We start from the raw sequence: 12,588 nt of genomic DNA on the forward strand, positions 1-12,588 counted from the left end.
GGAGTAGTACTTTATGGAATATTCCACGGTCAATGGCGTCTCGCTGCATTCAAAGTCGAGCGCAACGGCCGCTGGCACGAAGCATAGCAGAGTGAGAGCGAGCATTAGAGAGCATGCCCATACTCACCTCTTTCCGTCAAACATCGACACAAGAAGATGACGAGGTAAAGGTGCTGCAAGGAAAGCCGGCCAAGCATGGGCTTCCGCTGATGCGGCGCCCCGCCAATTCCCCGAGATGACCGCGCTGCGGCGCCTGGCGGCGCTCGTCGCGGCGGTGGGCCTCCCCGCGACGAGCGGGTGCTCAAACGTATATGGGTACGGGGACTGCTTCCACTACACGGCCATCGACGCGACGTTCCACTGCAGCGAGTTCTTCTGCCCCGGCTGCCCCTACAGCGGCTACTGCGACGAGCTCTGCGGCTTCTGCGGCGAGTACGGGAGCCTGCTGCGGGACTGCCACGGCGTCGAGGCGCCGTCGGTCTTCATCGGCGACGGGTTGTGCGACGACGGCACGTACCTCTACGACGGCAAGACCGTGGACTTCGACTGCCCGGCCTTCGGCTGCGACGGCGGCGACTGCCCGTCGGCGTCGGAGTGCGGCACGGACGCGCCGACGCCCAGCGGGCCGAGGGAGCGCGACGTCTACGCGGCCACCATCGAGGAGATCCAGCGCCGGGCGACGCTCGACTTCGAGGACGACGACGGCGACGACGCGTCCATCGTCTTCGACTGCTCGCGGAGCGTGTTGAGCCACCGGGTCGTGCGCGTGTCCGGCGTCGTGTCCGCGGTCGCCGGCACGGGCTTCTACTTCCAGGACGGCGTCGGCCCGTGGAGCGGCCTCTTCGCGCACGCGGGGTCGACCGCGGCCGTCCTGTCCTCGCTGCGCGTCGGCGACGTCGTGGACGTCGTCGGCTACGTCGACGAGCACCTGGGCCAGACGCAGGTCGAGGTCGCGGGCGACGACGCCTTCGGCGTGGCGGTCGTCGGGCGGGCGGCGCCCTACGCGGCCGTCGACGTCGCGACGGCGACGCTCGGCGCGTACCGGCGCCGCGAGCGCGACGACGTCGACGGCGCCCGCTGCCCGGACGCCGGCGAGCCCTACGAGGGCGTCCTCGTGCGCGTGTCGGACGTCGCGCTGTCAGGGTCCGCGGACGCGTTCGGCCGCGTCGCCGCGGACGACGGCTCCGGCGGCACGCTCCTGGACTCGTCGTCGGCCTTCGACACGGCGGCCTACCTCGCGGCCCTCGTCCGGCCCCACGACGGCTGCCGGAGCGGCGCCATCTGGGAGCCGCCGCGCCAGGACTGGGACGACTACGGCCTCACGAGCGGCGACGCGCTCTGCGACTACGGCGGCGTGGTCCTGGCGTCGGTCACGGGCGTCGCGCGCTACGCCTGGAAGTGCGCCACGCCCCAGGACCACCTCGCGTGCCTCGCCGGCGGCGCGCGGATGGATTTCACGTTCGCCGTCGCGCCGCGGCACCCGCGCGACCTCCGGCTGGCGCCCGAGTCCTTCGACGTCGCGGACGACGCCGTCGCGCCGGCGCCGACCTGGGCCGCCGACGGCGTCGTCGCCCTCGCGTCCGTCGCGGCGCTCCAGGCGTCGACGGCGCCGGACGACGGCGCGGCGCCGGCCTTCGACTGCGGGCCGTCGCGGTACGAGGGCGCGACGGTCGCGCTGTCGGCCGTCGTCTCCGCGACGGACTCCTTCGGCTTCTACATGCAGGACGGAGCGGCGCGGCACGGCGGCGTCTACGTGGCCCTGCTCGCGCGGGCCGTCCACGGCGTGGCGACGGCGTCCGGCGCGCCGCTCGCGCTCGCGGATCTGGGGCCCGGCGACGCCGTCGACGTCGTCGGTCTGGTCGTGGAATCCATGGGGTCCACGGTGCTGGAAGCCGTCGACGTCGTCGTCACGGGGTCGGGGACGCTGGAGGCCCTGGCGATCCGCTCGGGGGACCTCGGCGGCGGCTTCCGCGACGTCGAGGCCTCGGGCTGCTTCTCGGCCGGCGAGGGCCTCGAGTCGCTGCTCGTGGCCGTGGACGACGTCGACGTCGCCGTCTACGACGGCGCCGACTACTGCCCGACGTGCCTGGGGCGCCTGCCGTTCGACGACGGCTCGGGCGCGGCGCTCCTGGACGACGCGCTCTACGCGGGCGGCGTCCTCGAGCGCGACGTCACGGAGCGGACCGTGTTCGGCGACGGCGTGTCGACGGCGCCCCTGGCGGCGCTGACGGGCGTCGTGCGCTACGCCTACGCCTGCGAGAACCGGGAGGACCCCGTCTACTGCCTGAGCCGCGGCGCGGGCCTCGGCTTCGCGTACGTCGTCGCGCCGCGGACGGCGGCGGACCTGCGCTACGAGGTCGAGGCGCCCGACGACCGGCCGAGCCTGCTCGACAAGCAGCGGCGGCGGGGGCGGCGCGTGGACGTGGCGACGGTCGTCGCCGTCGGCGTGCTGGCCGTGAGCGCGGGGCTGTTGCTCGGCGCGCTCGTCGCGCTGCGCCGCGTGTTGTGCGCCTGCCCGAGCAAGCCCGTCGGCGCGCGCGTGGACCCGGGCATGGCGCTGCCCCAGCACCAGATCGAGATCCCCGTCGCGCAGGCGCGCGTCGTGCCGGACGCGGCGGAGGCGCCCGACGACGGCGTGCCGCTCGCGGACGCGCGGCCGCGGCGGCGCGACCCGAGCCAGATGACGTTCCGCATCCGCCTCCGCGACGGGCCCCGGCCGCCCGCGCCCGCGCCCCGGGCCGTCTCCGAGGGCGCCGCGCCGCCGCCGCCGGATCGGAGCGCGCCGCCGGAGGCGACCGCGGTCTTCGACGACCCGGCGACGGTGGCCGAGCCCGTGCCCGTCGACGGCTTCGCCTACGTGCCGGCGCCCCGGCCGCGCCGCGACAGCGACGACAGCCGGTCCTCGGACGAGCCCTACGCCGAGGACCGGCTCCCGCGGCCGCACCCGCGGGGGCGCCAGACCTACATCATCCGCGGCCTGCGCCGGCCGCCGCGGTCGCCACGGCCGGACGAGGCGCCGGCGCCGGAGTCGTCCGAGGCCGCGCGGCACGCGCCGCCGCCCGCGCTCGCGGGGCCGCCGCCGCGCTCGCCGGAGCCCGAGGAGCCCGCGGAGGAGGCCAAGGACGAGAGCGGAGGCCCGAGGCCCCGCGCACCGGCGTTCGCGTCCGCCGACGAGGAGAAGGCCGACGAGGAGGTCGTCTTCAAGAGCGGCCGCGACTCGCCCGCGCGCCTCGCGCCGGACGCGGAGGAGGCCGAGGAGTCGGGCGCGCGGCCGGACTAGAGTGTGTTTGTACGAACGCCGCGGCGGCGCGCGCTAGAGGCTCCGGTCCACGTCCGTCGGCGACTGCATGCTGTAGCCGGGCAGGTCGCTGAGCCGTCGCCTCGCGTAGCGCGGGGGCGTCGTCGCCGCGGGACGGGCGGCGCAGCCCCCGAAGAGGAACGAGATGCCCTTGTTCGGCTCGCCGGAGTGCTGGCGCGGCGGCGGCGGCGGCGGCGGCGCGTAGGAGGGCCGCGCGTCGTCCGCGTGGGTTTTGTGGGCGAGGACGGGCTTGGCGCGGACGACGCCGCCTTCCTGCGACCGCTGCGCGACGCAGAAGTTCATCTGGTTACTATGGGTTCGCTTCTGGTTACTATAGGCTCGCGGTGAAGGCGCCTGCGAGGCGTCGCTGTCCGAGTCGGGCTGCCTCTGGCGGTCGCGGCCGCCGGTGCGCTTGAATAGCGTCGAGTTTGGGCACACGACCAATGAAACCTTGGGCTGCCCAATCTTCGCTCGTCAACTCAGCAAAGTTGCCTTCAATCACATTTCGATGATGCAAACACACTTAAGATGGGTAAAGCACTGCCTATCATCCTCCCGTTGGGCGTCGTCGCACTCGTCCTCGCCGTCGGGACCTATGTGCGTCGTCAGCACGGCGCGACGACGCTGTCCTTTGCGGCGAGCGCCGACGCGGCTGCCCTGGACGCGGCTGCCCTGGAGGCGGCTGCCCCCCCGGCCGAAAGCGAGCGCCCCCACATCCTCTTCGTCATCGCGGACCAGCACCGCCACGACGCCATCGGCGGCGGGCTCATCCCCGCCGGGCTCACGCCGGCGCTCGACCGGCTCCGGCGCGAGGGCGCGACGTTCGCGAGCCACTACACGTCCACTCCCTCCTGCACGCCGAGCCGCGCGGCGATCCTGACGGGCCGCAAGCCCTGGCACCACGGCATGTTGGGTTTTGGCGACATCGCCCTCACGTACCCCTACGCGGAGCTGCCGCGTTGCCTCGCGCGCGTCGGCTACGCCACGGTGTCCGTCGGCAAGAACCACTTCTACAACGAGATGTCGGGCGGCGAGAACCCCGGCCACGGCTTCGCGAAGCGCTACACCTACGACGGCATCATCGCCGAGTTCGACTCCTACGACCGGTGGTTCAACGCGTCGCTGCCCGGCCGCGACCCGCTCGCGACGGGCATCGCCGAGTTCGGCGAGGAGCTCGCGTTCGACGACTACCGCGGCGCGCCCTACGCCTACGACGAGCAATTCCACCCGACGGCCTGGGTCGGCGCGACGGCGCGGGGCGCGCTGCGGCGGCACGCGGCGTCGAACGCGTCCGCGCCGCTCTTCCTCAAGGCCTCGTTCCACCGGCCGCACTCGCCCTACGACCCGCCGGCGCGCGTCCTCGCCAAGTTCGAGGACCCGGCGGCGTGCGTCGTGCCCGGCGCGGATATGAGTGTCGACGGCTGGGACGCCCAGTTCGCCCAGGGCCGCAACTACACGGACCTGCCCTACGGCGGCGCGCCCGACGTCGCCATGTTCTGCGGCGACATCGGCGCGAAGCACGTGCGCAAAACGCGCGGCGCCTACCTCGCGTCCGTCGCTTTTGTGGATGAGCACCTGGGGTTGATGCTGGACGAGCTCGATGCGTTGGGCATGGCGGACCGGACCTTCGTGCTCTACGTCGGGGACCACGGCGACATGCAGGGCGACCATTATCTTTGGCGCAAGGGCTTCCCCTTCGAGGGGTCGGCGCACGTGCCGCTCATCGTGCGCTGGCCCGAGGCCTACGTGCCGCTCTCCGCGTCGCGCGGCGTCGCGCTGGCGTTCGTCACGGAGCACCGCGACCTGCTGCCGACGTTCCTCGACGCCGCGGGCGCCGCGGGCTCGCTCGAGCCCCGCGAGGCGGTCGACGGCCGGTCCCTGCTGGACCTGTTGCGCGGGGACAACGCGACGTGGCGGTCCTGGGTCGACCTCGAGCACGACCCGGGCACGCTGGGGGCGGTGTGCTTCGAGAACACGACGAACCACTGGAACGCGCTCACCGACGGGTCGACGACGAAGTACGTCTTCGACGCGCACACGCTCGAGGAATTTTTGTTCGACCTGCCCCGCGAGCGCGAGAACCTCGCGGCGGCGCAGCCCGAGCGGCTCGCGCTGTGGCGACGAAGGCTCGTCGCGCACTTCGAGGACGAGAAGCGCGGCGACGCGTGGGTCAAGGACGGCGTCCTCCAGCGGCGCACGGGGAGCATCCTCTACTCGCCCTTCTACCCCGCAGACGTGCCGGGCCGCGCCTTCGACGGCGCGCCGCGAGCGACATAAAAATAGCTTCAAGTTACGTATACACCGTGACGATTAATATTCGACGGCGCGCCGCGACTCGCAGCGACATACAAAACGGTTACACGAGGTCGCGCGTCGCGTCCGGGTTCTTCCCGCAGCAGCACACCTGCTCCGTCGGGTCGACGGGCGTCGCGAGGCCGTGCTTGGGCACGCGGCCCTTTGCGCGGAGCTCGATCTCCTGGCGCAGGAACGCGGCGACGGCGTCGTCGTCCTTCGCGGGCGCCTCCGGCGCGGCCCTTGGTCGGAACGCGAGGGACACGGCGTAGAGGTACGCGAGCGTCGCGAGGGACACGCCGGCCGCGTAGGCCGGCGGGCGGTCGAACACGTCCACGAGCGCGTACTGGTAGACGAGGATGAGATTCACGGCGAGAACCACGACGCTCGCCGTCGTGACGACGCGGTTCAGCCGCGGCCCGTTGGCGAAACGCCCCATCAATCGTTCGTCGCGCGCGAGGTGGAGCAGCGGGAGCATCGCGAAGGGGAGGCACGCCGACTGGAGCACGTTGAGCATCTCGTTGAAGGAGTTGCGCTGGCCCATGGGACTCACGGCGACCAAGACCGCGGGGCCCAGCGCGAGGAAGCGCGACAGGGCGACGCGCTTCCAGCGGGCGACGTCCCAGTCGAAGAAGCCCTCCATGACGTACTGCCCCGCGATCGTCGCCGCCGTCGTCGACGCCTGGCCCGCCGCCAACAGTCCGACGCCAAAAATCACCGCGCCGCTCCGCCCGAGCACGGCGCCCAGGGCCGGCGCCGCCGCGCCGAGGCCGATCGTCGAGCAGGTGCCCGACAGTAAATTGGAAGCGCACGCCGCGCCCGGTGTCCCGTCGCCCGCGGCGTCCGGCACGCACGCGGTCTCGTCGCCGCAGGCCGCGGACCAAAAGAAAGCGGCGAACGCCGCGACGACGGCCATGTTCACGACGAAGGAGAGCAGCAGGCTCAGCGCCGAGTCCGCGAGCGTGTAGCGGAGCGCGTCCCGCACGCGCGCGGCCCGCGTCCGGTCCGCGACGGCGGAACGCACGAGCCCGCTGTGCAGGTAGAGGTTGTGGGGCCTACAAGGGTGACAGGGTCCGATTTCTTCTCGTTTCCCGGCGGGAAGTGCGCGAAAAAGCACTCCTGTCACTCGACGCTGTGTGGGGCATGACGACGGCGCCGACCGTGCCGACGGCCTGCGTGAGCATCGACGGCCGCATGGTCGGCACGGCGAGGCCGTAGAGCAAGGGCCCGGGCTCGGACGGCGCCGCGGCCCAGACGCCGATGAAGGCGACGGCGAGCGTGACGACGAGCGCGCCGATGGCCGCCTCGAGCGCGCGCCAGCCGAGGCGTTGGACCAAGAAGAAGGTGCAGGTGTCGATGGCCGTCACGACGCAGCCCGCCCAGAGCGGCAGGCCGAACAAGATCCGCAGGCCCGTCGCCGTGCCGAGCACCTCCTGGACGTCGCTGCCGACGATCGCGAGCTCCGCGGCGCCGTAGAGGAGGAGCGACACGCGCGGTCCGTAGGCGCGCTTCACGCATTTCGCCAGCGTCTCGCCCGTGACGACGCCGAGCCGCGCGGCCATCTCCTGGAGCAGGAGCCCGCCGGCCGTCGCCCAGAAGAGCACCCAGAGCAGCGAGTAGCGCGTATAGGCGCCGAGCTGCAGGTCGCTCTCGAGGTTGCCCGGGTCCAGGTATGCCAGGCTCATCAACCAGCCCGGGCCGGCGAAGGCCGCGAACTTGCGCCAGGACCAGGCGAACGGGCGCAGGCGCCGCGTGGGCAGCTTGCCTTCCTCCGCCGCTCCGTAGGACGGCTCCTCCGCCTCGTAGTCCGAGTCCGACGAGTCGAAGGCCACCGGCGCGCGCTCCTCGAGGCCATCCTCGATGGGCTGGTCCATCGGCGCGGCGATTGCGCGCTTTTATTTTGTCGATGCAGAAGTGCGCGACGTCACACGGGTAGAGCAGTGCACGATCAACATCAACCTTAGGTGTCCCCGAGGAAGCGGACGGCGACGGGGTCCCCGGCGTTGACGAGGACGCCGGCGACGAGGTTCTCGGCGCAGTTGAGGCGGAGGCTCGGGAAGCGGTCGTTGCGGCCGTTGTACTCCGGCGCGAGGAGCCGCGCGTCCGCGAAGCGGTCGACGATGTCGAGGAGCTCCGCGTGCGTCGGCGCGCGCCGCGCGCCGTCGTCGTCGGAGGCGAGGGCCACGAGGCGCTTCGCGCGGCGCGCGACGTCGTCGAAGCCCGCGACCTCGGCGCGCCGCGCCTTGAGCTCGACGCAGAGCGCGACGAGCACGAGCCGCTCGAGCGGCGCGGCGTGCTCGACGGCGGCGAGGTACGCGGACGCGGTCAACGCGCGGTGCGCGGCGTTGACGTCGGCGATGGACACCTCGTCGCCGCCGTCGCCGCCCGCGCGCCGCCGGTCCGCGCAGACGTCCGTGGCCTTGGCGCAGATCTGGAGCGCGCGGCGGATGTCGCCGGAGTACGCCGCGACCTTGCGCGCGGCCATGGTCACGGCCTGGCCGCTGAAGGCGCCCCGCAAGTCGTCGCGGTCCAGGCGCTGGTGGACGATGGCCTCGACCTGCTCGCGGCCGTACGGCGGGAACGTCAGCCGGCGGCCGCCGAGCCGCGACCGGACCTTGGGGTCGAGCCGCTCGGGCAGGTCCATCGTGTTCGCGATGCCCACGACGCACAGATTCGCGCCCGCGCGGCTCGGCCAGTCGAACAGGTTGTAGAGCACGTCCTGGCGCTGCGTGACCATGTAGTCGAGCTCGTCGACCAAAAGCACCGCGGGCCTCGCGCCGTCCCGGCCGCCCTTGGCGCCGAAGAGCTTCTCTAGGCACCGCGCCGCGGCCTCCGCGCCGCGCTTCTCGCCGCCCAGCGCCTCCCAGAGCACGGCGTAGGCGTGGGCCGGCTGGGGCAGCCGCATGGCGTTGATCTCGACGAAGTCGAAGTCCCGGGACTTGCGCAGGTCGCCGACGACCTCGCGCACCGTCGCCGTCTTGCCCGTGCCGGGCATGCCGCTCACGTAGAGCGTGCGGCCGTCGCCCCGCGACGCCGCGAGCGCCTCCTCGAGGAAGTCGGCGACGGCGCCGCGCTCGGCCTCGCGGCACGGGAGCGGCGTCGGCGCCGCGGAGAGCTGGAGCGCCGCCGCCGCGCGCCGGAGCCGCTTCGTCACGTCGTCGCCCTCGTCGCGCGGCGGCCGCGCGGACCAGCGGCCGTCGCCCTCGTCGTCGCTGCTCTCGGAGACGACGTCGCCGTCCCAGGCCGCCGCGGACCGCTTCGTGCCTACCAAACACCGTGTGTCTTCCCGGTCAAAAGCTCTCGCAAATACGGTCGCGGGACGCCGCGTCGCGCCCTTGGCGCGCCGCGCGCAGGCCAGCGCGCGGCTCATGCGCTCGGACGCCGGGCCGACGCGGACGAGCGTCCGCGACGCCAACCGCCAGACGTAGCGGCAGAAGAAGGCGTCGCGCGCCGCGAGCTTGTCGTCCGCCGTGGCCCGCGGCAGCGCGGAAAAGGCGTCCGCGTCGAGCACCGCCACGCGCGCCATGAGGCTACTCGCGGGCACCTCGTCGACGTGGTCCGTCTCGAAGACCTCGCGGAGCGGGTGCGCGCGCGCGGCCGCGGGCCGGTGCTTCGCGGGCTTGATCTCCTCGGCGCAGTAGAACCAGCGCACCTCGACCCAGGGCTCGTCGGGCCCGTCGCCGTCGCCCGGCGGCCACCAGATCTGTAGAATCTGCGCCGCCGCGTGGTTCGTCGCCTCGCCGTCCGGGCCCGCGGGGCCCTCGAGGCAGACGATGACGCAGTCGCCGACGGCGAAGGTCGTCGCGCTGTCCCTGTAGGAGAAGGAAGTGCGGAAGCGCGACCCGTCGCCGCCGACGCGCAGCGGCTCGCCGCCGGGCTCGACGACCGTCGACGCGTCGACGACGACGACGCCGCCGGCGTCCCGCGGCCGCACGTCGCGCCGCGTCCAGCGCGCGTAGAACATGGCGTTCGTGAGCTGCGGCGATGCAATGCGAGCCCTACTGCGTGCGCGCGGCGGCTGTCGCGCGGCGGGAGAGCTCGGCTGCTCAAATGGAGAGCCTGGTGCATCACTGGCCTGGCTCCTGACGATGCCGCCGAGGTGCCGCGCAGCTCAGCCTCGTCGCGCGCCGCCTCCGCCTTCGCGACGCGCGCCGGGCCCCCGCCGAGGCCCCGAGACCGCACCTTGACGCCCCGCGCCGCCGCACCCACCCAAACAACACCATGGCGACGTACGTGAACAACCTGGGCATGGCCAAGGGCACGCACCTCATCGAGGGCGCGACGCTCATGCCCAAGTGGGAGGACCGCTCCGGCATCCCCATCTCGCAGTCGAAGATCAACCTGCTCCCGAAGAACGTCGCGCAGGACCCCATGGACGCCAAGGGCCCGATCTTCGACCTGCACGGGAACCCGGACACGTTCAACCTGCACCCGATGCTCCACGAGAAGATCGACGAGAGCGAGTACTACAAGTGCCTCTTCGTCTTCAAGACCTTCGACAAGGTCGTCGACGTGATCTACGAGAAGGTGACGTACGTCGAGCCCTGGGCCGCCGGGTCGACGCGGAGCCCGTCGTCCGCGTACTGCCTCCTGCTCAAGCTCTTCCACCTCCGGCTCACGGAGATCCAGGTCAAGGCGCTGTTGGACCACGGCGACTCGCCCTACATCCGCGCGCTCGGCGCGCTCTACGTGCGCTACGGCTGCGCGCCCGAGCGGACGTGGCACTGGCTCGGCCACTACGCGGACGACCTCGAGGAGTTCGCGCCGGGCCTGAACCCGAACCAGACGACGACCTTCGGGGCCTACTGCGTCAAGCTCATGACGGACCTCCAGTACTTCTCGACCATGCTCCCGCGCATCCCCGTGGCCATCGAGCGGCGCTTGAAGGTGGAATTGGTGCTCCACGGCGAGATGGTCGCGCGCGGCGCGCGCAACGCGCCGCGCGTGGGCACGAAGGCCTTGGAGCCCGGCGCGGCGGTGCGCGCCATCTACCGCGACGAGGAGCGCGACCCGGCGTGGTACGACGCCGAGGTCGTGTCCTGCGTCGAGCCCTACGAGGGCGCGCCGGAGGGCATGCTCCCGTCGTACGTCGTGACGTTCGGCGACGCCGTCGTGCCCGGCGGCGCGCGCGAGACCGTCAAGCTGGGCCAGCTCGACTTCGCGGCGGCGCCGGCGGAGCAGGACGGCAAGCGCCGCGACCGCCGCGAGCACCGCGACCGCGACCGGAGCCGCCGCGACCGCGACGACGGCCGCGACCGCGACCGGAGCCGCCGCGACCGGTCGCGGAGCCGCGACGGCGACCGGCGCCGCCGGGGCTCCGGCGGCGGCGACGACGACGGCGACCGGCGCCGCCGCCGGTCGCGGAGCCGCGACCGCCGCGAGCACCGCGACCGCGACCGGAGCCGCCGCGACCGGAGCCGCGACCGCGACCGGAGCCGCCGCGACCGGAGCCGCGACCGCGACCGGAGCCGCCGCGACCGGAGCCGCGACCGCGAGCCCCGCGACAAGGGCGACGCCGCGCCGGCGCCCGCCGAGGGCGTGTCGCTCCTCGCGGGCCGCGACATCCTCGGCGACGTCATCCGCAGGGAGCGCGACCTCGCCGTCGCGGACCACCGCGGCGACGTCCACAAGCGGCCCATCGGCTACAACACGGCCCTCATCGTGCCCGCGGACCGCTTCTCCTACCGCCAGCGGTCCCGGTCGAAGAGCCCCGCCAAGGCCCGCTACGTCGCGCCGACGCTCGCGGACGCCGCGCCCCGAGGCGGCGGCGGGGGACGCGCCGCGGACGACGCCGACGACGCCGCCGAGGCGGAGGAGGAGCCGAAGCCGCGGCGCCAGGACGACCGCCGCCGCAACGCGGACTTGGAGGACAAGTACGGCGACGCGTCCGCGCGCCGCGACTGAGCGCGGGTAACTGCACGCCTGGAAGAGCTCTACGGGGACGCGGACTGAGGCGGGGGCGCGCTCTTACACGAGGTTCCGTCGCCGCGCGGGGAGCATCGCGCGGAGCTCGACGGGCGCGCTGTCGGGCGCGACGGCGACGGCGTCGCCCCGGGCCGGGTCCCCCGCCGCCGCGAAGAGCGCGTGGGCAGCCCAGAAGCCGACGAAGACGAGGACCTTGGCGCCCGCGAGCGCCGCGAGCGCCGCGACGTAGTCGTCGCCCGCGACGAAGCGCGCGAGCGGCGCGTGGCGGCGGTAGCGCAGGTTGAGCCCGACGTGGAGCGCGCCGTGGAAGGCGACGACGGCGCGGTGGGCCCACGCGAGTCTCACGTGGCGGTCGTAGTCCAGGGGGACGTCGACGGCGAGCCAGAGAAACGCGCGGACCGCGGCGCGGCCGCGCGTGCCGCGGCCCCGGCGGTCGTGGCGCGCGCAGCCCCGCGAGACGAGGACCAGGAAGGCGACGTCGGCGGCGAGGACGACCAGCGGCGCCGCCGCGCCGAGGTCCGGGCCCTCGCCGAACCGCGCCTCGCCGTCCGCGGCCCAGCTCGCTCTCGCTACCGCCGCGTACGCGGACGCGCGGCACGCGACGTCCGCGCCGTAGGCCGCGCAGAGCGCCGCCAGCGCCGCGACGCGCAGGCGCGCGGACCGCAGGGCCCGCCACATCGTCGGCGCGCCCAGCGTCGCCGCCGCCGCCGCGAGCGCCTGGTCCGCGACGCCGAGCGCCAGGCCCGCGGCCGCGTCGTCCGCGCGCCAGCCGCCGGCCGCGGCGTCGTAGGCGCGCGCGAGCACGATGGGGAAGGCGCAGAGCGTCGTCGCCGCGCGCAGCGTCGCGTAGGACTCCGTGCGCCGGCCGCCGCGGCAGCTCTCGCGCGCGTGGAACGCGAGGCCCAGGCCCGCCGCGGCCGCCGCCGCCGCGCCCGGCGGCGCGCGCGCGTCGTCGGCGACGCCGACCTCGAGCACGTAGGCCGCGGCGAGGCAGGCCAGGCCGCCGAGCGCCTGGACGAGGCCGCCCCGCCGGGCCCAGGCGACGACGGCGACGACGTCCGCGGCGACGCGGC

General features: G+C 73.8%; 3 protein-coding genes across 3 annotated transcripts; 2 read left to right on the top strand and 1 right to left on the bottom strand.

The window, feature by feature from the left end:
* Window positions 1-235: 235 nt before the first annotated feature.
* Window positions 236-5,575, top strand: AURANDRAFT_64729 (hypothetical protein; the record flags this gene model as incomplete). The annotated part of the gene is made up of 3 exons (XM_009039367.1): window positions 236-3,193; window positions 3,636-3,704; window positions 3,977-5,575. 3 exons carry the CDS (start codon window positions 236-238, stop codon window positions 5,573-5,575), a joined length of 4,626 nt encoding a protein of 1,541 aa, XP_009037615.1.
* Window positions 5,576-5,933: 358 nt separating this feature from the next.
* AURANDRAFT_1822 (hypothetical protein) lies at window positions 5,934-7,320 on the bottom strand (the record flags this gene model as incomplete). Its single annotated transcript, XM_009039244.1, has 3 exons — window positions 5,934-6,315; window positions 6,403-6,645; window positions 6,722-7,320. Coding segments are annotated over 3 exons (1,224 nt in total), but the record flags the coding sequence as incomplete, so codon positions are not given.
* Window positions 7,321-9,725: 2,405 nt separating this feature from the next.
* On the top strand, window positions 9,726-10,960 carry AURANDRAFT_37711 (hypothetical protein; the record flags this gene model as incomplete). Its single annotated transcript, XM_009039368.1, has 2 exons — window positions 9,726-10,534; window positions 10,799-10,960. Coding segments are annotated over 2 exons (885 nt in total), but the record flags the coding sequence as incomplete, so codon positions are not given.
* Window positions 10,961-12,588: the final 1,628 nt, after the last annotated feature.

Source organism: Aureococcus anophagefferens (assembly GCF_000186865.1).
Source record: "Aureococcus anophagefferens unplaced genomic scaffold AURANscaffold_11, whole genome shotgun sequence".
In the NCBI taxonomy this organism is placed as follows: domain Eukaryota; class Pelagophyceae; order Pelagomonadales; family Pelagomonadaceae; genus Aureococcus; species Aureococcus anophagefferens.